The following is a 27,645-nucleotide window of genomic DNA, read 5'->3' as shown; positions in this document are numbered from 1 at the left end:
TCTAAGTTTTGAAAAAAATTAAAATTATGAGTGACATGTTGACAATTAACGTCAGTTTATAATATTGATGGACGGAAGAGTTTAATTGTTCAGTTTTAAAGCAACGAGAGGTTTATTGTATCTAAAAAAAAGTTAAGAGTTCACGTATACTTTTAAAAAAAAATCGCCAAAAAAAGTAGGATAATTTAAGCCCAACAAGAAATGACTTTATGGATGGAAATTTGTATGAAACGGGGACGGCAGGTGGTATGTTGCATTGCATGGAAATGAAAGAGTTGCCCACAGGCAGATTGTTACCTTAGATTGTCATTGCTTCTATTACTAATATTTAGGTCACACAACTCAGTGTTATACAATGACACTAGTTTTTATATACCTGCGACTATAATAAAACAAATGAATAAAATTGAATATAAAATAACAATAGTTTGGTGGGGTAGTTGATATTTTGAATCAAATTATACATCTTAATAATAAATAAAAGATATGAATATGGCAATTCGGATACTCACTATTCCGATTGGCTAAAATGCATTTGATTTTTTCTAATTTTTTTTGAGACTTTTTAGAAGTTTTATTTAGTAAAGGCAGCTTGTCGCTCTCTTTGACAATTGATTTGATTTTTTAGTGTTTGCAAAAATTAAGAAGTCCGTAATAAATGAGTTGTTCGGAATGGAGAGTCGAACATTACTTCTCTAATCTACTTATGTATTAGTTTTTAATTAGTTTTTAATTCTTTTTAAAGTCTGTTTTTTCCCTTTCGATTTTAAACTTTTTAGAGTTTTTTCCTAATTAGAAATTGATTTATTATAAAAATAAATTAAGAGACATCTATAAATTTCATTATAAATTTTTGAAAAATCATCTCTTCATTTTCTTTGATCTATTTTTTTTATTTTTAATCTAAAAAAGTTTTTATCTCAGTTAATTTTGGTCCGGATCTAGAAATCTTTTTGCTTACTGTTTTTGCCTATATTTAGTAGGGCAAATCTAGCATATGCATTAGAGGAAAAAGGATCAGCAAATTTGTAATTAATCATATGTAGTATATATGTATCATGCGTGATATTTATATTTAACAAACAATTTTAATTAGAATTTACTAATTCTTATAAATTGGAGTTAGGTCCTCAAACTGTAATTATTAGTTTATTAAATCTAAAATATAAAATTGCAGTGTTCATGTGTTCATCTTATTATTTTTATGAATAAGAGAGACACTTCATAGTATCATAATATTTCCAATAAATTTAATAAATGAGTCAAACACTTTTATTTTTAAAAAAATTATCAATAAACAACTCTTTATAATATAAATTTAAGATATTTGATTATCACATTTGAAAAGTAAATTTCGGTTTATATTTTATATCAAAGTAATAATATTTTAATTTTAAAATTAAATTTTACTTATCTCTAGAGAAAATTTATTTTTACTTTTAACTCAAAGACATTTTTTAATTTAAATAAAAATGAACAAGGAAATTTGTTATTTTGAATATTTATAGAAAAATATTAACCAAAGAAACAATTTCTTTGTTTTTTTTATACAAAATAGTTTTATTTTAAAAAGGTGAAAATATAATTGGAGAGCCTAATCAATAAATAAGTATACAATACTACGGTTGCGTCATGTCATTTCACAACAAATCAATAAAGAGTTTACCTTATTGAAATATTTAATAATAACAAAATAATAATTAAAAGTAAAAATTAGTAGTAGTAAATTACAATTGTAGTTAGGAAGTAAAAGTAAAAAAAGAAAGAGAAAAAAACTTACGTTTTTCATCAATTTCTTTGATTAGCTGCCTTTTATATTTCTTGTGCAGAGAGCCCTCTCCTCTCCTTTTTTTCTTGCATCTCTCTCACAATCTCTCTGTTATAATTACGTCTCTCTCATTTTTATAGCTTTTCTTTTCTTACAAACAAACAAACACACAGTAGTCAGGTGTAGGGGGGAGTTATATATACAGTCTTTTTGTTGTTCTCTTCTTTATTTTTTGGTGTTAGTGTATGCATATACAAAAACTAAACGGTGAAAATTATAGGCACCATTATATATATAACAACACATATTCGGTGAGAAGGAGATACATTAAATCATAATTCTACAATGTCGGCTTACAGAGATGAAGATCCTCGTATCCATGGCATCCAAACCAAGATTCGTGTTGTCCCCAATTTTCCCAAACCAGGTTCTTTTCTCTGCACCCTTTGGTTTTTTAACGTTTGATCACTTCAAAAAAATAAAAATATGCAAGAAAGATGGCAACTTTTCATTATTTTATTATGCCTACAGTGTCTTGTGGCAGATAAAGAATTGATTTTTTTGTTCTGTAATGAAGCTTGGTTATGGATTATTGATTATAATGGAAATTTGCAGGTATTATGTTTCAAGATGTCACAACTCTGTTGCTGGATCCTAAAGCCTTCAAGGACACTATTGATTTGTTTGTTGAGAGATACAAAGGAAAAAATATTTCTGTTGTTGCAGGTAGACAATATAAATAAGTAAATTTAGAGCTTTTCTTGTTCATGTTTTCATTTTTGAGGTGTTTAAGATTTGATCTTTAAGGCTTTTTAGCAACTTTTTATCTCTTTGGTTTGGGGTTGAAGAAGGTGGACTGGTGGGTTCCATTTGCTTATAGAGCAAAATGCACCATTTTATTTGTTTTTTATGTTGCATAAGTTGATGCTGATTGGAAGTGACTGTGCATGTGTGATGTGTCTCTATGTAGGTGGCTATTTTAATGAATGTAATTTGATATTTTATTGGAAGGATAGGGATGCAAGAGTGATTTCTTGTTTGACTAATGGCCTTGGCTAGTGGGAGGTACCATTGATTGCCATTTCTGTTCATATTTTCTCTTTGAGCGGCTAGTATTTGCTCTCTCTTTCACTTGTTCCTGTTTGTTGGTGGTGTTGGCATGTGCTGTGATCTGATTTTGGTGGATTCATGGTGGTTGGTGATGGATGCCCACCTTGTCCTAAAGGAGTGGACCCTATTCATGCAACTCATGGCCCCAGTTTCTTTTGGCTCTATTCTACTCTGCAACTTTTCATGCCTCAGGCCTTCTATGTTTCCTCCCTAGTTTCAAACCGATTTCTATTCGAAATTGAATGACATCCAACTGTGTAGATATATGTTGCACGAAAACTTGTCGAGTTCTGTCTTTCAGTGTTTCATTTTCGTTACTGAAAATGCTTCTAAAACTCAATAATTGTAGATTTATAACATAGTTTATCATTTGTTTCCCATGTCAGTTTCCGATTTCAACGTTTCCGTTTCCCGTATTGGATTTATGGTGGTTGGTTATGCTCTTATGTTTATTTAGGTGTTGGAGTATTTTGAATGCTGCTAAGTAGTGTAATTGCTTGTAATTTCAAAAAATATGTATTAACTGTTTTGCATAGCTCCAAATATAGTGCTTTTGCTACCACAAAGCCTTGTCAAGATGAAAAGTTTTCATGATCTCATTATTATAGTGTGTGTGGCCTTAGTCTTCATTAAAATTATATAATTTGATTTTTTAAGGATTTGGTCAACATTAGTGTATATGTGCTTTGTCCTAATGTATGGCATTAGAATCTGTCTCTTTATGTGCTCATCTGGACGTCTATTGTCTTCTTGTGTTCATTAGAAACTTTATATATCTGTGGAATCTTCTCTTAAAATATACTCACATGGAAAAGTTGTGACCTTTTCCTCTTAGTTTATGATTTATTTATGCTCTTATCCTCTGTTTTGCTTGTCCATGTTATCCAGTAGATTATTAGGTTCAGCTCTGAGCATGTGCTTACAATAATGCTCAGTGATAGAATTAAGTTCGGAGAGTGCATTATTATAGGTGTATGACATTATGTCACGGTCATGGAAACTATATCTTTTATTCCTTACCATAATGTCTAACTATAATCACATCACAAATTATGTATTTGTCTTTTACGAAGTCCATTTTATTATTATTTTGAATATTAGAGAATATCAGAATCTCATCTCTTCTATACTGACATCATTCTGGAGCTTCTGTTTGTTGCTGTTACAACTTTGTTGTCTTGACAAAATTTAGATTATAAAATGTTCTTTGGTTCAAAACAATTCGGTTAAACTAAGTGTATTATATTTTTATTAATCTGCCTACAAAGAGCCATGGCATCCGTATAGTTCCATGGAATTTAACTACAAACAATAGCTTATTTGAAGCTGCATGCTCCTGTATTTCATTTTCATGTTCTGTGCTTAATTGCGATGGAACGGAAAAAATGAACTCATTCTAATTTTGCTTGCCGCCTTTAGCTGTGCATTAGTAGTAATTCATAAGACCACCTGGCACCTGGTGTATTGGGCAACCGTGAAATTTCAGATTCAATATATGAGGCTGTAATTTGTCAAATCATCAGTGCTAACAGTTTTCTTGTCGAAGTCAGTCACAGTTTCAAATGTGTTGTTTCAATTGATATGTTCAAAGATTCTCTCTATACTGTAAATTTTCAGGGTATCTCTTTCCCATAAAAGACAGAAAACATCATTTATATGAAAACATGTAAATTTTCAAGTTCAGGAAATCAGATTTTGTTTTTGCCATGTTAATTGTTTTTCTATATGTACATTACGTCTAAAATATCCGAGGGATTTTATTTTCCAGGAATAGAGGCGCGAGGATTTATATTTGGACCTCCTATTGCCTTGGCTATTGGAGCAAAGTTTGTCCCAATGCGAAAACCCCGAAAGTTGCCGGGTAGTTCTTAATCTCTTTATATTGTCCGCATGCAACACTTAAATGTACTTTTTCTTTTGTAATGCTGTGATTAGTTATAGTTATTGACTTATTGTTCATCTTCAAAATTCACTTGTAAGCTGTAATACTGATGATGTACATTTCAATCTATGTGCTCTTGTATCCTGACATGGAACAGCAGGCTACACTTAATTCTGACCTAATTGCTGTTGTACTTGGTACTGAGCTAGTCTGACCTAAGAAGTCTCTGTCATGGCCCATCTAGTAAAGCAGTGTGAGAATTTTGACATCTTTGTCTTGGTTCTCGTTTTATGCGACTGCGATATGAGTCGCATGCCATGGTTTAGGAGCAGCATGAAGTACTTTTTTCTTTTAGCAAGACCATGATACGCTTATTTTGATCTCTCTGCTTTTTTTTAACAACTGATCAATGCTTTGTTACCTCAATTTCAAAGATGTGTAATAGCTTGATTTACACTTTTTATGTTTTGTATATCAATATCTTGCAGGTGAAGTTATTTCAGAAGAATATGTTCTGGAATACGGCACAGACTGTCTCGAGATGCATGTCGGTGCTGTCAAATCAGGAGAACGAGCTTTGGTGGTTGATGATTTGATTGCCACTGGTGGCACTCTGTGTGCTGCTATGAATTTACTGGGTAGCTACATTGTTCAATCCTTAAAATCAAGCTGTAATGATTCTTCTATGTTGAATTTGATGCACACATAGACATTAAATTAGTTGCTTAATAGAAATTTGCTTGTATAACAATTCATCACTTAACAACTGACGTTACTTAAAAATAATATTGTTGTTTTAATGACATTGTCATGGCCTTGTATGAATCACAGAATTTAAGGTTCATTTCTGTCCTGCTATAGTGCTTCAGATACTACTATAAATCTATATCCTGATTCTATATCTAATGATTTTCCTAATTTATTGTATATCAGAACGTGCTGGAGCAGAAGTGGTCGAATGTGCGTGCGTAATTGAATTGCCTGATTTGAAGGTCAGTTGCTCCTTTGCATTAACAGAACAAAAAAGTGATTGGAAAACATCGCTTTGTTCAGGATTTTGAGGCTTTTTTGTTTTCACATTGTTGCATTTATTCTTACTTTTAGTATTCCTTATTTCCTTAAGACCTGTTTAACCTATCAAATGCCCTTTATAACTAAGGAAACCAAACACATTTCTCATATAATGCTTGGATGAGTATCACGAATTCTAGAGGTGGCTCATGCCGACTCTCACGGTGTAGCACTTAGTTCCGCACAGCATTTGATTTACAGACCTATAAACCAATCAAACACACTACTCCTACACAATGTCGGATTGGGATGTGGCATGCACTCTATTCACTTAAGAATTACGGCATGGCATCTCGATCGCCTATTGTTGATTATGATGTGGCAAGGGAGGTTGCAAAGCCTTTTACTATTGCTATCTTTTTATTGGTCAACATTTGTATCCTGGGAAAATAGATGGTATCAAATAAAATTTGATTGATTCTTATGAAACTTTCTACCATTGTATTTTATTGTTATTCTTGATTTGCCGACTGTAACTGTTGTATGCAGGGTCGTGAGAGACTGAACGGAAAGCCATTGTATATACTGGTTGAATATCACTAATGATGGCATAAATGATTCACTTGAGCATGAGGATATGTACATTAGAGGGATATTGCTGGTTTGATCTCATTCGGAACGAGCTTTATTATTCTCTTTAATTCACCTATTAGTCTAGAAACATTGATTTCATGCCAAATTCTTGATTTGGACAGATAAAGAAGTAAAATGCTTGTAGGAATCTTTCATTTTTAAGTCCCTTTTTCAATGAACTTTTATTTACTTGTGCGTTTTATTCGCTTAAACAATACTTTCTTGATCAAATTCTATCTATTATTTACCTGGAGATTCTAAACATTCAAAGCTGTAACTTTAGCTGATTAATTAAAAGAAGGGTCTTCTAGGCTCTGCATGAACTTTTCTTTATAATGCAAAATATACCTTATTAACATGGAGTAAGAATTATAGACGCTAAAGCTCATACCTAATCCAACATTACTTTTGAAAAAAGGTCTTCTGTTGATAGAAAGTATAAAAAGATGTAAAATTAATTAATACCATTATTCTAACTCACTATTTTAAAAATCTGACTCGATAGATTACTTTAACTGGTGTTCGATCTGGTTGAAACTCGGACATGTTAAATTATAGCATTTTTTTTAGATGTTTAAAATGAAAGACTTTTTAAACAGGCTGATCAGTTGATTGAACCGATTCATGAAACACAGTCAATCCGATTCGGCCAAGGTTCGATTATGAAAATACTTGATCTATCAAAGGAAGCCTGCAGTATTTATGTTTAATTTGGTAGGATAAGAATAGAATGGAATTATAGGTTTGAAGTGGCTATCAAAGAAGGTGACCATATACCCATCTACATCTGCCTTTCATTGTCTCCTAAGGGAAGTAAATTTAACTTCATTTTCAATACATAGTTTCTCTGTACAATAGCTACTTAAAGTTGCAAAATATAAGGGGAACAAGAAAATGAAATTTTCATTTTTCTTAGGAAACTTACCTGGATTCATGAATGATGTATGGACTCGGCCATCAATCAAATATTAAAAAAAATAAAAAGTTATATATACTTTTTTAATATTTGATTGGTTGGATTATTTATGGGCCCAAGTTATACAAAAAATATATTTAAAATATATACTTTTAACGATAAACGAAAAAAAAGGAGAAAATCGAGCCTGGAATTCAAATAAAAACACAATATATTTATTATTGAAGTTGTGTTGATAAACATTGCTAAGTTATCTATTTGTTGCGAAGGCGTAGATGAGTTGGTAAGACGCTCTTCTAGTTTAAGTGAGGTCGCGGGTTCGAACCGTACTCATGTATGCAGCCGTTTAAAACTTGGGCCAGAGTTTGCCTTCCGCAAGGGACCTACACGGCTCGAGTGGGGATTAATCTGAATGTGGAAGGCTTAAAGGTGCCGTCTCATAGTTGAGACCCGTTCAGGAAACCTCATGGACACTGTACCAAAAAAAAATACCACTTTCTCATTAGCACACAGTTTAAGAAACTCAATCAATAATATATAGTTTAAGAAAACACACGATAGTAAAAATTGGATTTTGCTGAAACTTTAAAATAAATTTAGATACACATAAAACCGCTAAAATAAGCCAAAAATATTGTATTTGTAGATTATTATCAGCTTCTTTTTTTCAGATTAATAATTATTGTCTTTGCATTTGTTGGGGTAATTGATTTTGGAGGTCACTGTACTTTTCAAAAATTGCAAAATGGTGACCGAACTTCAAAACGTAACATTTTAGTTACTATACCATTTGGTTATGTTAAGATAGAAGGATTTTTGGTCACCGAAGAAAATTATTTCGAATCGATTTTTTGTTGATTGTGTGTATATATGAGATATAAGATATTATTTGTTATAAATAATCAAAATTTGATTACTACATATGTATAATTTGACCGTAAAACACTTAAAAACCTTCCAAAATCTCATATTTGAAAGTTTAGTAACCATTTTGTTACGTTTTGAAGTTCGGTCACCATTTTGCAATTCTTAAAAAGTACAGTGACCCCTAGAATCAATTACCCGCATTTGTTGTCTGAAGATCTTCATGATCAACCCACTTCCCGACCCCTGAGGAAAACAGAAAATGAATATTTACGAAGATCAAAATATAATATATAATGTTGAAAACAAAATAATTGCTAGGCATCATATCATGTGCACATTCCATTGCAAAATTGACGAAAGATGAGAAAACTAATTAAGTATGAACTTTGTTTGTTAAATATATTTAATTGAGGATCCCACCACTTAAAAATGTTAATATCCCTTATACTTTATACATTACCAAAATTATTAAAATCTAACTCTAAAGGTATGTTGTTGATTCAATATGGGTCTCTCAACTTTTTGAAATTGAAAAAATGGCACCAATTGTCAATGTTGTTTCCAGTTGAATCATTACTAAACAATCAAATTTCTTCATTACAAAGCCGAAAGATTTTATTTTGTCAATACCTTTTATCATCATTTAATTTCTACAAAATTACATATAGGTCCAAAATTACTCTATTTTTTATTTTATTTCGCATTAGAATTAGAATTATTCAAATAAAAAAAATTGTAACCCAGGCTATAATTACAACTAATCATATTTTGAATGTGATGGTAAGTAAGTGGATGATTTTCCTACCTTAGATGTAACGTTTCGAAATCAATATCATAATCATCATTAAAGTGACTAACGACCATACATTATGACTAATAAAACGTAACTAAAAACGATTCAAAAACAAATGAAAAAGTCGGGTATTACAAAATTAGTAAAATCAGATATGATTAATTAGCATTTATCAACCCAATTTTTCATCTTAAAACCCACACAAAATTCTCAAATCAAAAAAGGAAAAAAAATTGAGTTGATAAATGTAAATGAACCAAAAAAAACTAAGAAAAATAAAAATAATTCGAGAGAAATTAAAAAGTGGAAAATTAATAGTAGAAAAAAGGAATTTCCACGTATTTTTACAATTTATAGATGATAAGAAAACATGGTAAAACCGCACGTGGATCAAACACCAGCAACTCGCCATTTTCCCCGCTCACCGAGTCAAACCCGATTCGGCCATCCATCAACGAGTCGAACTTTATTTGTTTCGAAACCCTACCCGCTATAACCCGACAAACCAGCATAGCCCGTCTTCCACTACCGCCACCAGCGCTTTCATGAGCACCGCCACTGCCGGAAAATGTACAAATAGCCGTCCCTTTACCACCAGGAAAAACCCACGCGCCGCCGCGGGCATCATTGACGCAGCCTGTAGGACCCAAACAATAAAACCGCATCATTTCATTACCATCCGCAACGCAGCGCGCATTCTCCTCCCACGTAGCACCCACCGTTAATCCGGCCCGGGTTTTAACCATTTCACGATACTCTTCAAAACGAGTTGCGGTTCTTGACCCGTTATGGACTTTGAATATCATCTCGATCCGACCCGGAAAAGACTTATTGCTCCAGCTAGTTTGAAAGATTATTTCAATCACATTACGTGAAGGGTGTCCTTCAGACACCTCAGTCAGAGCTGGGAAAAGCGGGTCCGGGTTACGGGCCGTCGTCCGGGAAAGAGAATGAGAACGAGTAGGAGGAGCAGAAAGCGGCTCGGTTTTATTCGGTTTGGGTTTATTAGTCTGGTTTGGAATAGGTTTTTGTTGATTTAAACGGTGGTGGTGGTGGTTGTTTTTACGATGGAGTGACTTTTGCTTTCTAATGGCTGCGGCGGTTTCTGTGGCGGCGGTGGTGGCAGTTTCGATGACGTCTTTGATGCTCTGAGCGCTTTTCCGACAGCTAGAGCTGGGAATCAGAAGCTTTGGATTTGGGTTTATGACATCTTCAAAAGCTCTGGATTTACATTGCAGTGATTTCATCCATCCGCTGGCCATTCTTCTGATCTTTTTAAAACTTTATTCTTGATTTTGATTTTCTTTTACATTGCATGAATGAATAAATGGCTTCAATTCTTGGGTTTTATTTTTCTCTCTCTAGAATTAATATAAGGTTTGAACTTTGGTATATATTTAAGTTTCTGGGGTTTTATGTAATGTGTGGAAATTTGGAATGGAATAGAAGGGACATGGCGCGATATTAAATGAGGGTTTTGGTGTATTGTGGAGAAATTTTAATGGACTGACCATTTTGCCACTGATATCATACATAATCATAAGGTGGATCCATCTATCTGCCAACATAGATTGTGTCTGTCTCTTCCATCTTCTTCAAAGAGGTAAAATAATATTTTCAAATAAATAAATATAACTTTATTAATTAGTAAAAGGTTGCTGGAATTTATATTTATGCTGCTGATAATATTATTATAAAGTTTTAATTTTATATAATCCACGACTTTAACAGTTTGTTCTCAACGCTTAAACTGCAGTCCGTTGGTATGAAATAAGTCTTTTTAGGAGTAATTTTTTTAATGACATTAGATTACTATACTAGCAAAAAAATCAAATTTGCTTTCATAATTTGTTATTTCAATGATACTAGATGGGTATATCATTTATACATATGATCATCATAATCTGAAAATAACTAAAATTATTTATTTAATATCATTTAGAAAATTTGAGCCATTAATTTAGAAAAAATAAATATTAAATACTGACATAATATTTTTTTTAAAAATCAAACACTAATTTTTATACACTGAGAAATTATCATTCGAAAGTTGTCTTTTTGCCATTTTTCTTCAAAATTTTGATTTTCATATATAAATTATTGACATTAGCAATATCATTGTGTCTGGGAGCTTTGGCCTGGTTGGCAAAACTCCTAAGACATCCTTCTGAGGTCCTGGGTTCGACCCAGGCCTCAGCAGCTAGTGGGCTGATTTAAAAAGTAATGTATATAATCATAATTAACTCCCGCTAACCCTCGCAAACAAGTAAAATAGGTCTATCTTTGGCAAAAAAAAAACATTGTAATTTGTTACCCTTGTTGTTGGAATAGTTGATTTTAGCAATTGTTTGAATTAGGTGTCAGTGTACAATCTGTAGGTTGACAACAACAACAAAAACTTACTAATATTTTGCATTGAAACAAAAGTTGGTTCAGGACTCAATCTAGTCAAGTCATTTTCCATTAATGACTAAGCTCTGCCAATCTGAAATTTCCAATTTCTATATTAATCAGGAGGCTTTTGCTTGCTTTCTCCTTCAAATCAACTTAATTTTTTACTTACCCAAATATTTAATATTGTTGTTTGTTGTTGATCAATGGGTGATCCAGTTTTTTACTACAAGAACATAAGGCAAATGTCTAAACGTGGATCAACTGTATAATAAAAAGCAATTACTCCCCGCACAGGTTTGATCTGATGATAAGGTCACGGGTTCAAATTCAGACTATGCTCTTTCTAATAATAGAAATAGTTAAAACTGGATTACTAGCAATTATAGTCCGAAAATTATCAAGTATGTAGACTTGCGGGTAGTCTATATCTGAACTCTGACAATGATTTTGAGTTTCGGTTAGAAAGTAAGTTCTTGTCAAAGAAAACAACTGCGGTAATTTTTTTAGAACAAAATTTTCCTACAAACTAAGGTTGTAGGAAGTCCTACTATTCTTACGTGTCAGATATTGATAGGTTATGATGTACTACTTGAATATATACAATTTAGTAAAAAGTTTCAACTTTAATCCTCACATTTTTTGTATATTTTATCTAAACCATTTAAACTATATCTTTTTATTTTTAAATGGTATAACACTATACCACAAATGAATTATTTAACAATTTAATTTACTTAAAGGAGAGTATACTATCCTTACTAACTACTTTTAGCAAGTTAGCTTGTGGGACTGACTTCAAGATTAATAATACGAATTTAACTATGTTATATTTTAATAATTTAAAAGTTAGTTTTCATAACAAATTCTTAATGTATCTTTATGAAAATTCGATGAACATAACTTAAAGATATTTTCAAAGTAAACTAAGTATTTTAATTTTATTTAATTGATATTTTCATTCTTTATGTATTAACTTTCTTTAATTTAGTTCTTTAGTATATAGCTAAGTAAATTTAACAATTAGAAAAAAAAATGCGAGGTATTAAAAAATAACAATATTTATTATAGAAAACAGTACTATCTTAATAGGAAATGATAATACATTTGCAAATAAATTTCTTTTTGAGCAAAAAATAATTTCCTAAATCTAAAACAAATTAAGAATTAAAATGTAATTTATAGCATAATGAAAAAAGTAAAGAATTTTTTTAGTCAAATTTAATATATTAATTTGATATAATTCAAGTTTATCACATAAATAGTACTCCCTCCGTCCCGTTTAAGAAGTCCCATATTCTATTTTGGGATGTCCCATTTAAAAAGTCCCATTACTATTTTTAGAGTACTTTTCCATTGAATACCCTATTTTACCCTTATTTTAGTCATCTTAAAAGAGTTTTATGGAAAATTCCACTATCATTAATAGGGGCAAAACATGAAAAAACATGAAAAGACAAGAATAATTAATATTTTCTTAATCTGTGTGTAAAGTCAAATGGGACTTCTAAAGTGGGACGGAGGGAGTAATATAGTAGTATTGCATTAAATTATGGGGTTAAAGTTGCAATTTTGCCTTAAATTTTGAATACATGCTGTCACATACCCAGCCTATCAATAACAGCCACGTCTAAGAGTCGCAGGAATTCCTACAGTCTCGGTTTGCAGGAAATTTTTATTCATTTTTTTTTATATAAATGGTTCCAAACTTAGATTTTAATAATTGTAGAGAGGAGTTATTATTTGGACGAATACTCCACCATTGACTAACTCTTTTTTTTTTTTTTTTTTTTTTGCGGTGTTAGATTACAGAACCAAAGCTACGTAATCATTACATTTAGACCGTTAAGTTGCCTGAAATTCGCCTTCTCTCTTTGGACTAATTTGTGAGCTTCAAAGTTCCTGTCTCGCTTAATCCATCGGACGCAAAAGTGGTCGAAGGAGTTTAAAGTCAGCCATATGTCTTGACAGAGTCCCCAACCAGCCGCCAACTGGCAAACACCCGAGTTGATGGAGTTTGAGACCTGAATGGCATCCCCTTCGAACACCACCTTGCGCCATTGCTGTTGTTTTGCCCACATAGTTGCTTCACGCAGAGCAAGGAATTCAACTGTTCCTGGATCCCAAATACCCCTAAAAGAGCGAGCAAAAGATCCCAACACGTCTCCCTTCTCATTCTTTGCTATTCCGGCAACTGACCCCGCCTTCAATAAGGAGTTGACACCTCCATCATAGGAGACGATGATATGGTTTGCTAGAGAGGTTCGCTGGGCATTATTTGCCTTTACCGATGTCTTTTGACCCTCTTTCCTCAGGCCTGTATCAGACTTCCCCGCCTCCTGGGCATTAACAAATTCCTGCAAGGAGGAGCTGGCATGCTGACTTGTTTCTTCGATGGACCAAGGTATCGCATTGTAGATTTTTGAGTTTCTCGCTTTCCAAATCGACCAAATAACAAAAGAAAACAGAGTCAGAAACCTCATTATTCCCTCCTGCTCCAAACCGCTGTTAAGCATGTTTTTCCAGATTTCATCCATTGGCTCGTCCGGGAAAGCAGAGGAGTTGAGATGAAGGTCAGACACAAACCACACTCTCTGAGCAAAATCACATTTAAAAAACAGGTGGTGTATCGTTTCTTTCTCCTGGCAGTGTGGGCAGGAGAGGTTGCTTTTCACCCTGAAGTTGAGTGCTTCTGCTGTTGGAATTCCTTTGTGGAAGATTTTCCAGATAAAGATTCTCAACTTGTTTGGCAACTTTAGGTTCCAGAATTTTTTCCAGTCTAATTTGCTTAAATGAATAGGCCTTTCCGTGTGCCCAATCCTGTCTTCACTATGGTTAAGCCATGTGTAATATCCTGATCGGACTGAGTACTTTCCATCCTTGGTGTAGTGCCAAATTTGTCTGTCTGCTACAAAGCTTCGAGGAATGGGAATGGACAAAATTGCCGCAGTATCCTCGTGGTCAAACAGTTGTCTTACTAGCGTTGCTTTCCACTCATTATTGACATTGTCAATGAGACCACTGACCGAAGTAGGAATATGGTTTGCCATGGCATCTTGTCTCACGCGAGGTATGAAGTTACTGTCAATGGGTATCCAAGGGTCTTGAAGGGTCCTGATGCTGCTTCCGTTGTTACATTGCCATCGCAGGCCTTGCTTCAAGACCGCCATTCCTTTTAACATGCTCTGCCAACCCCAGGAAGGGTTGTTCCCTCTAGTTGCCTCCAAAAAATTGCGCTCATGGAAGTATCTCCCTTGCCAAATCTTGTAAAGGGTGCTGTCTTGGCTATTCATGATGCGCCAACATTGTTTGGCTAATAGAGCCCTGTTGAAAGCCTCCAAATCTCTAATACCTAATCCCCCATCCCACTTACTTTTGCACATTTTGGACCATGCTATCCAGGAGATCTTCCTTTCTTCACTGTGTTGTCCCCACCAGAAATGGGCAATTAATTTGTTGATCCTATTACACAATGACTTCGGCATGGAGAAGCACATCATGGCATAGACGGGTATGGCCATCAGGACTGCTTTGATCAAAATTTCTTTCCCTCCTTGTGACAGAAATTTCTCCTTCCATCCACTCAGTTTGTTTTGTAGTGTTTGGAGTAGGCCGCCAAAGGTGATGTTTTTTGATCTGTGCATTTGAGCAGGTAATCCTAGGTATTTATCATACTGTGTCATGGATTCTATATTTAGCTCTGCCATCACTTGGTTACACTGATTAGGAGTAGTGTTCTTGCTGAAGCAGATTGAAGATTTTGATAAGTTGATGATTTGGCCACTTGCCCTCCCATAATTGCTGAAAATTTGTTCAACACAAAAAAGACTCTAGAAATTAAAACTCCTTGTTTCTTACTTAGCAATAAGTCCAATAATTATTATAAAAAAATAGATCCAAATATGAGAATTTTTTGAGTAAAATTTACCTATTCATACTACAAGACAAGTCTTATTATTATTGATAGTCCAAACCTAATTGGTAAATAAGAAAATTTATTTATCCTTATTTCACGTCCACCTTATAGCTTTGTCATTTGACCTTTTAATTAAAGTAACCTGAATTTAATTATAACAATAATGAATACTAACCAACTCAACGAGTAAAATAATTAGTTTGTCATCATCCATACATAATAAAATGAAAGATTGAACACTACTCATGCTCTAAAAGAGTGTTTATGAATAAAGAGAAACAGACAACCAAATTTTCATTTTTAATTAATGGAGCTGCCTTAGGTAGATGTTGACAAAGATCCTTTAAATGCAAAATCTAAGCTGTGCTTAAAAATTAATTGAGCATAACCAAAAATATTTTTGAGTTCCGGCTAAATTTTATATGATTATTTAGTCCATATTTTTAACATCTCTTTAGTTTTGATTTCACTACTGATTTTATCTCATTCTCTTAAAAAAAATGATGTTAGCGCGATTTAAAGCGTATTACTAAAATGAATTTTTTAAAAAAGTATTAGCCATTTTGAATTTAAATTTTATTTATTTTTATAAAATTATAAGAAAATATACACTATAGTAATTAATTAATTAAAAGTTTACGTTAAACGAGCATCGATCTCTAGTTGGTCCATTTGGTACACATTATTATTAAGGTTATTTCTGTCATTAAATGAAGTAGTGGTTGAATATTTTTAGGTTATAATAAATAAATAATTAAAAGTTACAATATCAATATCTAAGACTAAAGAGGTGGAATCTTTTATGGGAGTTTGAAAGTGGGAATTAGAAGAATAGAAAGAGAATGGAAACTGGCAGAGAGAATGCAAATAAAAAAGCACTGAAATTTAAACTACTAAAACGACAAAGTTTCTCCACCAAAAGTTTGTTTTATTTTATTTTTGATGTAATTTTTATTATAGTTAGTAAGTCACTATTAACATTTAACAAAGTTTGGTGCTCTTTTTTCATTTTTGGGAGATAAAGGTTAAGAGCAGTAGCTACATTATGGCAAGACCCCAAAAATTAAACTAATACACAATTTTTCCTTTACCAAATACCAAATCTTGAGAATTGGTGATGGAAAATGGAAATGGACAACCCAATTGATGATTATGAGAATTGTTTTAAAAATTTGAATTAGTGACCAAATTGGTGCATGCATCAGTTTTAATTAGTAAATATATTCAAAATTTAATAATGGATTATACTCTCACTGGTAAATAGAAAATCAGAATTTTATAGTTTAGTCGGTTTTATAATTTCTGATTTTGCATTTTTCATTTAGATATATCGAATTGTATTTTTTATTTTCAGTGGAGAACCAAATCAAATCGACCAATGATTTGCGTCTGAACCGGTTTAATTATATACGAATGTTGTTGATCATGATTATAAGATTGTAATATATGGTGATTTAGGTTAATTAAAAGAAGCGATCAGTAGAAACGGTTGGGGTGAGTCAAAACCGAATCATATCATTAATCCGATCTAAATCAGTCCACAATTTAGTTTGATTTGGTTAAAATGGTTAAATTGGAATGGTTTGTTTTAAATTATGGAAATTATGATTTATGGTTTTGATTTAGTTTTTATCCTTGGTTAACTGAACCGACCAAAAAACCAAACTTTAAAATGGAGTATCATTTTTATTAAGATATATATATATATGTGTATAAAAAATGTAATATTAATTTAATTAATTATTTACATTTAAATATCATAAGTGTGTATATATACATATATAAAATAATATATATAAACTAATACAAATATATAAGTATAAATTAATATATATTATTTAAATTTCGTATATGATTTTTATTTAAATCTATATTAATCAAATCAAATCGAAACAAACCAAACCAAACCAAAATTGATGATAAAGTTCAGTTCACCGAACCAAAATTTTGTACAAATATTTAGTGTGGTTGGTTTTTATTTTTTTCCTTGAAACATGGTTTGATTTTAAAGTTTATTAAACCGAACCTAACCTAACCATCCTCACCCCTAAAAATAATAGTGAAGCAGGATGACAAATCGACAGGTGGATTAAGATTGAATTAAAATATCCAAACTCGAATAAACGGATAGATAAAATGTTCAAAATTGAATGAAAAAAAATCAAATCGAACTAAACTAAAAACTGATATTTTGAAATATCAATTAGTTCATTTAAAACCGATAAAAACATAAAAACAATTACAAAAAATGCTGATTTAAAAAATATTCAATTATTCAGTCAATTCGGTTAATTTTGACTTTCTAAAATCTAAACAAAAATCAAACCAAATAATGAGTAAATTTTAATAACCAAAAGTGAATCGATCTCAGCTTTGACCGAATCAGACCGACCAAAAATCATGGCTGGGTGGGTCATTTTGGTTGAAGTTGTGGTGGGGGCTAAAATGAGCGTTTGGCAGGCTTTGGAGTCACGCCTGCAACAATCTAATTTAGTCTCCGGGAACAGCGTTTTCCACTTGGCGTGCTTTCTCCTAACGAACCCCAAAAATTTAGCTTGAGCTTTTTCACTTTTCAAATGCCAAATTTTATTTCAAAACCTTCACTTCAACGCTCTTTTACTGCCCACTGCACCTCTTATTACCTCTCTCAAATATGCAATGCAACCTCTATAAACTGCATTGGCTCATTTCCAACTCTAAATTTTATTTTAAAATAAATATTACATTACAATTAAATAAATTTATCAAATCTAATCTAGCATACTATAACATCAATTTTAACACTAAAAGAGAATTTAAGTTTTCTTTTTACATTTTAATTCGATTTTGAATTCATGATAACTTAGAGTAATTTCAGATTTTAAATATATTTAAAATAAATATTTGAATGCAGAGGTTGATAGATTTGAATATTCGCTTGGAAAGTACTATCAATGCTGACATTAAACATCATTTTCAATACTCCTTTTCTAATTTTTGTGGATGCAGATGTAAATAAAGAAAGCATATCCAATTATCCATCATGTGTAAGAAAATTAAAGTGTAGCTACCAACGCATAACCCATTAAAATTTTATAGTCATTCGCGTCGATGATTCAAATTTAGTTACATATGAAAATGCAGTTTTTTATAAGTTAAATAAATATTCCAAGTCTTCTTCTATTCATTTCGTTCTATGTTTGGATAATATGGCTAGATTATAGTTCAAAATTATAATTTTGTTTAGATTATTCGGCTTTGTTTGGTTCTCATTTGTTTGATGATGATTAATAATTTGATTTTTTTATTAATTTAGCTCAATTCGATTTTCGCCATGAATTTTTTCAAATTAACTATATTATATATATTACATACATGATGTTTAAACTTTAAAAAATTCAAAATACTTTTATAGGATTTAGAGAAAAACTTATTGTTATAATTTAGATGTGATAAATAAAAATAACACTTAATTTATTTTAGATTCCATTATAAGCCTATTATATATAATTCGATCAGGGACTTACGGTTATGAAGTTATAAAAAATTGGGGTATTGGCGAAACAAAATCCAAGGTTTCACCTTTAGCGATTTAAGCCTAACGTTTGAAATTTTACGAAACAAATTCTAACCTTTTCAATTTTTGCAAATTGCAGCCCAAGTTTTAATTGCAGTCATTTTATCATCTTTTTTAGGCTACAAGTTGCAAAAATGTGAAACGTTGGGATTTTATTTGCAAAATTTTAAAATGTTGGGATTTTAATATATCAATAATATGGCTGACACATGAGCAAATAGTGGCCGGAAAACGGTTTAGGTTACAATTAGTTTCGTAAAATTATAAACGTTAGAATTAAATTACAAAAACAATAAAACGTTAGGATTTATTTTTCCAATACCCCTAAAAAATTTGTTAGAATATAGTTTGGTTTGATGATCGAACCAACCGATACATACTCCCAATACATACGTAGAGATTATTTTTATAATCTGATTAATAATTTATTGTAGTTGCATTTTAGATAGGAGTATTTTAAACTAGAATTTGAATATGAATTCTTGGTATCCTTCAATATATACATATAAATTATACAAATAAAATAATACTCCTACGCCTCACTAGTAATGAAATTAATTAACCCCAATCCGAGTGGGTTGAAGGCATGTGTTGACCAGCTTTGAGGCATGAGATCATTAATGCTTGACAAGAAATACGAGTGACTTAAATGCACTATTGCCCCCCTTCATTTTATACTGTAAATTTGTCATTTTGCATGCACCTATACCGTCATTCAAGCCCCTCTCTTTAATGGAAACTTTTGAAATTTTTTCTTTCCATTAAACCACTTTACTAGGGCTAGGGGTGTCAAATATGGCGCAAGTCTTAGATAAGATTGGCCTAACATGAAAAAAAAATACTAGAATTCCATTTTAATGTGTGTACTATAAACACATCAATTTATTTATAATACAAATTACAACGTATATCACTAAAATATTGTTCTAAATTCATCTATGATATAATTTATAACGTATTAATCATATTCGATCAATTTAAATAAATAAATTAAATATGCCGCATTGATATAATTCATATTCGATTTATTTATAATAAATATTAATGGACTGTGATTACATGTTCCATGATCGACCCACTATACTGAAGGGATGATCGACTTACACTATATTGAAGGGATTATACAAGTTTACACATAGAATATATTTAATTTTTATATTATTTTATTGTCGATACGAATAGATCATATTCATGTTTATTTTAATCATGTCCATAGTATAGATCAATACAATACGAATACGGTTTGTCAATCTATTTGAAATGTGTATGCTTTACAAAAGAATTTAGGGGAATTCACTTAAATATAGACTATAGAGCATTGTGAATTTGTATCGTAACATTAGTTTAAAAACACCACTCTTTTAATGTTTATGGAATAGGAGGATTGACGAGTATGAAAGGTTCAAAACGAAATTAATTGAAGAAGCGAATGAAAATTGAATAAAACTGTAATCTAAGTTGCAATTTAATTGAACACTGTGGCACGTTGGGATTGTAGTTGGGTTTGTTGAGGGATATAAATAACATGTTTAGATATTAATTAGGGATGAAAAAGCATTTAAAAAATCGGAAATAGGAAGCAGGATTTGACAAGGAAATGACTGTGATGATGACATGAGATTTAGGCTGTGTATGTCAACTTGTGTGGTCCAATTTTTGTTTTGTGTAATTCAGCAATTTCCTTCATCTTCACTTCTAGACGTAATCTGCAAAAATCTTGGATCTTTCTGGGCTTTTGGGTATTTGTCTAGAGATGCAGACAAAGGCCTTTAACTGTGTCTGCCGACATGGACCCTCTCTGACTTAGGCCTATTATCACTCAGGCTGGGTAACTTTGTGCCAATTGTTTATTTTTACTGTTCACAAAAGGTATAAAAAATATATCAATTAGATTGGAGCATAAGAAGAAGTGGGCTAGGTGGCAACGGTGTATAAACCGGTTTCATAATAAGTGTAATTTGATGAGGAGGCTGTCAAAAAAGATCTTACACCTTAACAAATAATATTGGAAAATGACTGTCACCTGAACAAACTACATTTTCGTACATCAATTTAGAAAAAATGAATGTTAATGTCCAAGTATGACACTTTTTAAAAGACAATAATTATGTTAAAAAAAATATATAAAGCTGGTGACATTAACTTTAGTTATATATACATAGTAAATATAATTATTTATTATTATTAAAAAAATAAGATTAATGGTTATTATTTAATAATTGATATTGCATATATGGTAGGATGTAATTATATACTAATATCTTAAATATGGTAGGATATGTTAATAATTAATTATATATATACGTATATGTTGGAAAATTTAAAATGTATTCCTTTGAAAATCAGTCGGAACTGAATCCGGTAGTTTGAAATCGTAACGCTGGTTCTTGTTTTGGAAAATGTTAAACTGGTTTGAAATCAATGCCTATTCCGGACTGATTTAGGCCCGATTCAAAATTTGATTGGGCCAACTCAGTCATTTTTTCGTTTGGCGCAGCCTATGATCCCCTCTAGGCTAATGACTTCACTTCCAGGAATCTGAATTTGTATTGTGAAATGCAGAAGAAGATATCGTCCTAAAAAGAGTATGTGATATATTAACGTTCATTCTCTTCTACATCAATAACATGCAATAAACATTTGAATCATTTCTTGAGAATGAAAAGTATAGTTTCACTAGAGCAAAAAAATTTAAAATAGAATAGAATACAAATAGGCTGATATTTATTACAGAAAACAAATGGGCCACAAAAGCTTAACATTGGGCCTATCAATATATTCTCCTTCAAACGACACCGTTTCCCCGTTTCCTAAAGTTCCCATTCCCTAACCGTCATGCGGTTGACCCTAACTGAAACTGCCAGAAACACAGAACACAACCAAAAAGTCGTTAACCTCAACACCACCGTACACGGCGATGGCCACCACACAACCACCATTCCTTCTCCGCCACATAATAAAATCCGACCAAAAAATATCTCTCTTACTCCACACTCTCTTCCACTCTTACCTCCCATCATCTCTCCTCCTCTTCCTCGAACTCTCCGCCGATTTCCGCTTCTCCTTCCCAATATCCCTCGCACTTTCCTTCTCGCCGACTCTCCTGTCATTCCTTTCCCCTCTCCTTTTCGGTCTCCTCCTCGACCTAGCTCTCGTCGGCCTAATTAAAGTCACCTTCCGCCGCTCTCGCCCTCCCTACAATCCCAAAATGTCCCCCGCAGTTTCTGCCGACAATTATTCCTTCCCTAGCGGCCACGCGTCTCGCGTTTTCTTTATCGCCTCTCTAGTTTCGCTTTCGAAACCTCAGATTTTAACTGCTCTTCTAGAATTGAATAAAACACGTGGCTGGCTTGATGGATATGATGAGAATAAAGTGTTGGAAATCGCTGTGTTTGTTGTGTGTGTTTGGGCGTTAATTACTGCTGTATCTAGGGTTTTGCTAGGTCGGCATTTTTTACTTGATGTTTTATTTGGTGCTTGTTTGGGGGTTTTTGAAGGAATTATCGCCTTTCGGTTTCTCCGATTTGAGGATTTCTTGAGGTAAATTGATCTAATTACACTGCATTTTAACTAAGATTATCGCTAATTGTGTAATTGTATTTGTTTAATTGGATATCCTGTGCTATAAGCTTGTGACCGAGACACTGATCAATTTATTTAAATCTATTTTTCATGACATTTTTATATAGCAAAATTGTTTAAATTGCGAGATATGAAAAGAATTGAACGTTTGAACATGCTCTGGTTTTTCTACGTGCAGCAACTTGCTTAACTATCAATGGAGTGGCCAAAAATTAAACTAAAGTGATTTGATTGAAGTCGTAGCTGTAGGAGATGCTTACATGGTCCCTAATTGCGACACATTGGGATATGCAGTTATTTCTAACATTTTCCAGATGGCAGATACATGTTGAGAACATAACATCCTATTCGCGCTATGCTAGCCCCAGAATGCTTTGCTGGATTGGTTTAAGGATTAGCTAACGCATATCACTCGGCTATTCTATTCTTTGCTTCCGAAACAGCTTTGGAGAGTTGAAAATTAATTCTCTTATTGATCTTGTAAGCTTGATATTTATTTGAATTGGACATGAAATTAGAAGAATAGTATTGAACATAACATGTCTGTCAGGTGCTAAATGCTTAATGATATATACGAGCAACTTTACAGTGTCTATATGCAAGTCTAGTTATGCAATTGTCATGCAGTCTCCACTTTGTTATTCTAATATGTTGCAATTAAAAAAGAAGTGCCTGTGATTATGTTATTGATTACTATACAGCATTCTCGGCTCTTGATAGCCATTTGGGTTCTGAAGCATGTGGTGTAACTTTTGTTTTATTACTTTCATATAGATGTGACATCCCTAATAAAGAAAGGGTTTTTGTACCTTGTCAATTTACAATTGGTTGTGAGAAGGTGGAAGCTATGTAGCACGGACATGGATACAGGGAAATGAGTATAAGACACTCTGACACGAACACAGAGAAACAATATTATTTTAATGTTTCATATGTTAAAAATGTAGTTTCGTGTCCAAAACGTCAAGTTTTCGACACGGGAAAGGTTGATTAAATGAAGTGTCCATGCCACTGCTACCTAGTTGGGAAGTAAAGAAAAAGAGCATAAAGTTTGTGTTATTATGAACTATAGTTGCTTGCTTAACTGTTTGTGTAACTGTTGTTTTGGACCCTCTGTGATGTGGAGTCCACTCTGTTGGTTGTCATGTAGGGAACTCATGGATAACTTGGGTTGCTGCGGCAAGGATTTAATTGTGTTGTGAGAAGGTAACTATTCTTATCGATTTCTAATCTAAAAGCAGTTAGCTCAATAATTAACTCAGCGTGTTCTTTTGCAAAGTTTTTTTTTTTTTTTTTAAGATATATGATAACTTGATAAGCTTTATCTGATAAGATAATGTTGATTGATTGATGTGTTTTCTTTAGCTTTCTATGCAATTTGGAAAAAGACATTCTAAACTTTACTAGATTAGCTCCCACAATTTGAAATATTTTAGTTGCATCATTGCGATATTATCATGGTAGAAATGTGGTATACATCCAGACTAAAAGGATTTTTCAACATTTCTTTTTGATTTAGTGAACTAAAGGGACCCTGACATCTATTGGCATCAAATGGAATCAAAGGATCATTCTTACTGTATCTACATGTTCATATGTTGTTGAAAATTAAACTTTAGACTTCATGTGTGATTATTGTTTTTGTGTCTATTTCTAATTGCTGTTGCTGAAAACAATTTGCACTTGCATGCTACATTTTGTTGGTAATCGCATATGTGTGCTCCTGTAGAAACTAGGGATCGTCTTTATCAATCCTACCACCAATGGGCCCCTAAAACTTATGCCATCTACAAGGGGTTAGTCTAATTGGCTGGTGGGTTTTGCTCATATTCTCTCGGTTTAAATTCTCCTAGATGTACTGCATACCCTTGGTGTATGGTGTGTCTTTTCGTACTTATAGAGGGATGAATTAGTCTAGGGTATGCAAAAACTGAACCCCAACCAAAACAAATTTGGTTTGGTTTGGTTTGAAATAATTAAAAATTCAGTTTTGGATTCAGCTCAGTTTGGTTTGAAATATTTAAAATTCTTATATAATCGGTTTGGTTTGATTCTGAAGAAAATTAAAATCTTGATTTGGTTTGATTTGGTTCAGACGAATTCATGCCCCTAGACTGCGGTAAAGCTAACATGCCACCAGTTTAGTTTCTTCCCTTTCTTTTCATTTTTTTTCTTTCAGAAACGTCCATTTTTCCTTTTAGTTGCCAACATGCAAATGAGGTTTGTTTAGGATTGATTGAAATGCTGTTCAAGCTTGTGTATTTGCTGAAGGCTACTTCTGTGCCTTTTTGCTTTTCAATTTTGTTTTAGAACTAGCTCCACACTCTTTTGGATCACAAAACTGACCCATCCACTATTCAGGCTTTAGTAGAGGATTGATCATGTGTATTTGCTATCTTGGCATTGAAATTTCTTTCAGAAAACAAACGTTTCATGCTTTGTGGCAATTATCTAGCTTTCGCTTTAGAAATAGTTCCTTCCAACCAAGTCAACAATAACAAGAAGCTGTCATTTTCCGTAACACATCATTGGGTAACTTTTTCATCTGCATTCTTAGAAAATTGGGGTTGAGATCATGAGAATCTCTATGATTATAGCACTTAGTACAGAAATGCATTACCCTTTGCCAAAAAATCAAAATTTTGAACTAATTTACATACAGTTAATAATTGCGGGGGACCATAGATTTCTGTATATGAATTCATCTTATCTTCATTAGTTTACCCACCAACTAAATAGTGTGCATTCTATTTATACTGGAAGGAAGCAAAGGATTTAGTACAAAAACGACACGACTTATGCCTAAGATTTCGTCAACATCTTCTTCACCTTCACATGGAGCTTCAAATAGCAGGAATGGTTAATGATGTTGTTTAGTAGAACTGTCGCTAGTTCAACTTCTACATTGATATGTCTATGCAGATAGCTCTAGCCACGGTCCGGTTTGAGTCTGGAATCGGCCAAACCCGTAACTGGGCCCGAACCGCACAGAAACCGCGGGAGAACCGTTCCGGAACGGTTCTATTTTTCTTAGAACCGTGAACTGGCGGTTCTGTACCGTAAATGCCGGGTCATTAACCTTGGCCAGAGCTATATGCAGGGGACCCAAGATAACAGTGATAGAAAAGAGAAGTGAAATTCAAAATTTGGACCGACATGGTGAAGCTATATGTATTAAGTGGCAGAAATGTTGGACCAAAAAGACCAGTCAAAGTATTTCATTTAAGTTTTAGGACCAAACTAAGATAAAAAAAAAATGATGAGCTGAGAGAGAAATGAAAAAGGGTTAGGGTAGCAGCTGGTATATGTATTGATAAAAGCTTGGTGAGTTCGTACTGTTACTGTCAACATTGTCATTGATCATTCTGCTAAATCAAAAAAATGACATGTGATGTGAGGATAACTGGGTCTTCTGCTCTTTCTACAAAAACATACAAATTTTAATTTTGGGATTTTTGTCTTGTGGATTGGAATTGGTCATTGGCAATACTTGAAACTGATTTTCTTTGGTCAGAACTGGTCTTTCCATTTTCCCATAAAAAGGAGTTTTGAGGACCACTTGGAATTTATTATATACATGGTTTTGGATTGAATGTTTTATTTTTTGTTTCTTTTAAATTTTTCTTTTTGGGTTTGGTTTGGTTTTGAGTCTCAGCCACTTGATGATTATCAATGATCATCAGTGGCAGAAAGGCAGAGAACCTGGGGCAGAAAATGTTCAGAAGAGAGACACTGACACAAGATGGAAGATAAATACTGAAACTGGATCACTCATCTACACTATATTGTCAATGTGGGCCTAGCCTGAATGGTTAAGGCGTCTCTAAGTGCATCGAAAGGTTGTGGGTTCGAACCACGCTTCGGTAACTAACAACTAACATGAGACTCTTTCCACCTTTGATAAAAAAAATCTACACTATATTTTTATGTGTGTATGCTTAGCTAAGCTGGGAATAAGACATTTTAGTTCTTCATTTTGAAGAATGTGAGAACTTAAATACTCTGAAGAGTAATTCAACTAACTCCTCTCATCAAGGATAGAATGTAATTAATTTCTTATCATTTAGGTAAAATTTAATTTAATTGGTGTATTGATTTAATGATATTGGTTGATAAATTTAAAGGGTTTCGAAAATAGTCGCGGCGTTCATAACTAGCCTTGAAGTGAATGAATTTGAAAGATTTGTCCATGCTACCTCGATGGATGATCGTATTTTCAATGCTCGGTCTAAGCAAGTTCATCTTTTAAGTTAAGTTAGTTAGGGGCCTCTTATTTTATTGTAAATCATGAATTTTAATGTGTTTTGCAATTATAAAATGAATTTTAAACTTGGCAATGTCAAATATGGACTATTTGTTCTTTGCAGTTCGATGTAACGGGAAATATTTTGATAAAATAATGACGTGGATGTCATAACAATATATATGATAATATTCACAATATTTTTGAATCAGGAATATTTTTGTATTTCAAATTATATAAAATGTAATAGTTTGTGTTTGATATAATTAAAATATTATAATTGTAAAACACGTTAGATGATTTAATTTATATTAAACCCTAACTTTAAGTTGGAACATAAAAAGGAAATGGAGGGGTGGGGGATAGTAAAGAATATGTTATGATTGTAGTGCATCCTTGATATTGGATTCCTTACTTGCCTTTTTTTTTTGAACATACTTACTTGCCTTTTCCTTTTTAGCTTTGTGATATAATTAATTTGTACCTTGTAACAGTTCACTCACATGCTTTACATGTAACTAGGGGTGAACAAAAATATTGACATGATTTTCAGTCGTTTTGGTTATATATTTTCCGTTAATTTGGTTTTAATAAAAAAATGTCGGTTTTTGTTTATAGGATCAGTTTGCGAATTGGATTATTTAACTTTACCGAATGCACACAAATTTTGATTTGTTTTCTAACTTTTTAATTCTTTTTGGTTTTTCTTGTATTTTTATCAATTTCAACCGTATTGGCCAAATTACTTACCTATTTGGTTCATTTTTGGATTTTTTTTCTTTTTTAATTTGGTCAGGTCAGTTTTGGTCATGATTAGGCTGGTTTGATTTTGAATATCTGTTGGGTTTGATTTTGACCAAATTGACCGAATGCTCACCTCTGATATAACTCGATACCAAAAAGAAAATATCCAAATTTTGTAATCATTTCAATTTTATGTTTCTTATTTGTTAAAAATCTCAGTTGGATGTTTGGAT

The 27,645-nt window shown here is 32.6% G+C and overlaps 3 protein-coding genes across 9 annotated transcripts; 2 read left to right on the top strand and 1 right to left on the bottom strand.

Annotated features, from left to right (window-relative positions):
- Nucleotides 1-1,830: 1,830 nt before the first annotated feature.
- LOC126678852 (adenine phosphoribosyltransferase 3) lies at nucleotides 1,831-6,593 on the top strand. Of its 2 annotated transcripts, none has more exons than XR_007640748.2 (6): nucleotides 1,831-2,195; nucleotides 2,384-2,494; nucleotides 4,647-4,739; nucleotides 5,249-5,431; nucleotides 5,694-5,752; nucleotides 6,321-6,340. XR_007640748.2 is itself a non-coding variant. In XM_050373762.2 (6 exons), the coding sequence occupies exons 1-6, from the start codon at nucleotides 2,114-2,116 to the stop codon at nucleotides 6,372-6,374; spliced, it is 549 nt and encodes a 182-aa protein (XP_050229719.1). In that variant the 5' UTR covers nucleotides 1,838-2,113; the 3' UTR covers nucleotides 6,375-6,593. The 2 variants fall into 2 exon arrangements, 1 of the variants encoding a protein (XP_050229719.1); XM_050373762.2 differs by having other exon boundaries at nucleotides 1,838-2,195; nucleotides 5,249-5,398; nucleotides 6,321-6,593.
- Nucleotides 6,594-9,276: 2,683 nt separating this feature from the next.
- Nucleotides 9,277-10,443, bottom strand: LOC126676307 (uncharacterized). Its single transcript, XM_050370483.2, has one exon. It carries the CDS (start codon nucleotides 10,240-10,242, stop codon nucleotides 9,325-9,327), a length of 918 nt encoding a protein of 305 aa, XP_050226440.1. The 5' UTR covers nucleotides 10,243-10,443; the 3' UTR covers nucleotides 9,277-9,324.
- Nucleotides 10,444-21,634: 11,191 nt separating this feature from the next.
- Nucleotides 21,635-26,520, top strand: LOC126678822 (probable lipid phosphate phosphatase beta). 6 transcript variants are annotated; one of them, XR_007640737.2, is made up of 4 exons: nucleotides 21,635-22,383; nucleotides 22,604-22,905; nucleotides 23,576-23,631; nucleotides 25,189-26,520. XR_007640737.2 is itself a non-coding variant. In XM_050373727.2 (2 exons), the coding sequence occupies exons 1-2, from the start codon at nucleotides 21,761-21,763 to the stop codon at nucleotides 22,644-22,646; spliced, it is 666 nt and encodes a 221-aa protein (XP_050229684.1). In that variant the 5' UTR covers nucleotides 21,635-21,760; the 3' UTR covers nucleotides 22,647-23,020. The 6 variants fall into 6 exon arrangements, 1 of the variants encoding a protein (XP_050229684.1); XR_007640736.2 differs by having other exon boundaries at nucleotides 23,945-26,520; XR_007640738.2 differs by having other exon boundaries at nucleotides 23,552-23,631; nucleotides 23,945-26,520.
- The last annotated feature ends 1,125 nt before the right edge of the window (nucleotides 26,521-27,645 follow it).

This window comes from Mercurialis annua, linkage group LG4, assembly GCF_937616625.2.
Source record: "Mercurialis annua linkage group LG4, ddMerAnnu1.2, whole genome shotgun sequence".
Taxonomy (NCBI): Eukaryota; Viridiplantae; Streptophyta; class Magnoliopsida; order Malpighiales; family Euphorbiaceae; genus Mercurialis; species Mercurialis annua.
Note: the sequence above shows the minus strand (reverse complement) of the source record. Positions and strands in the feature narration are given on the sequence as shown.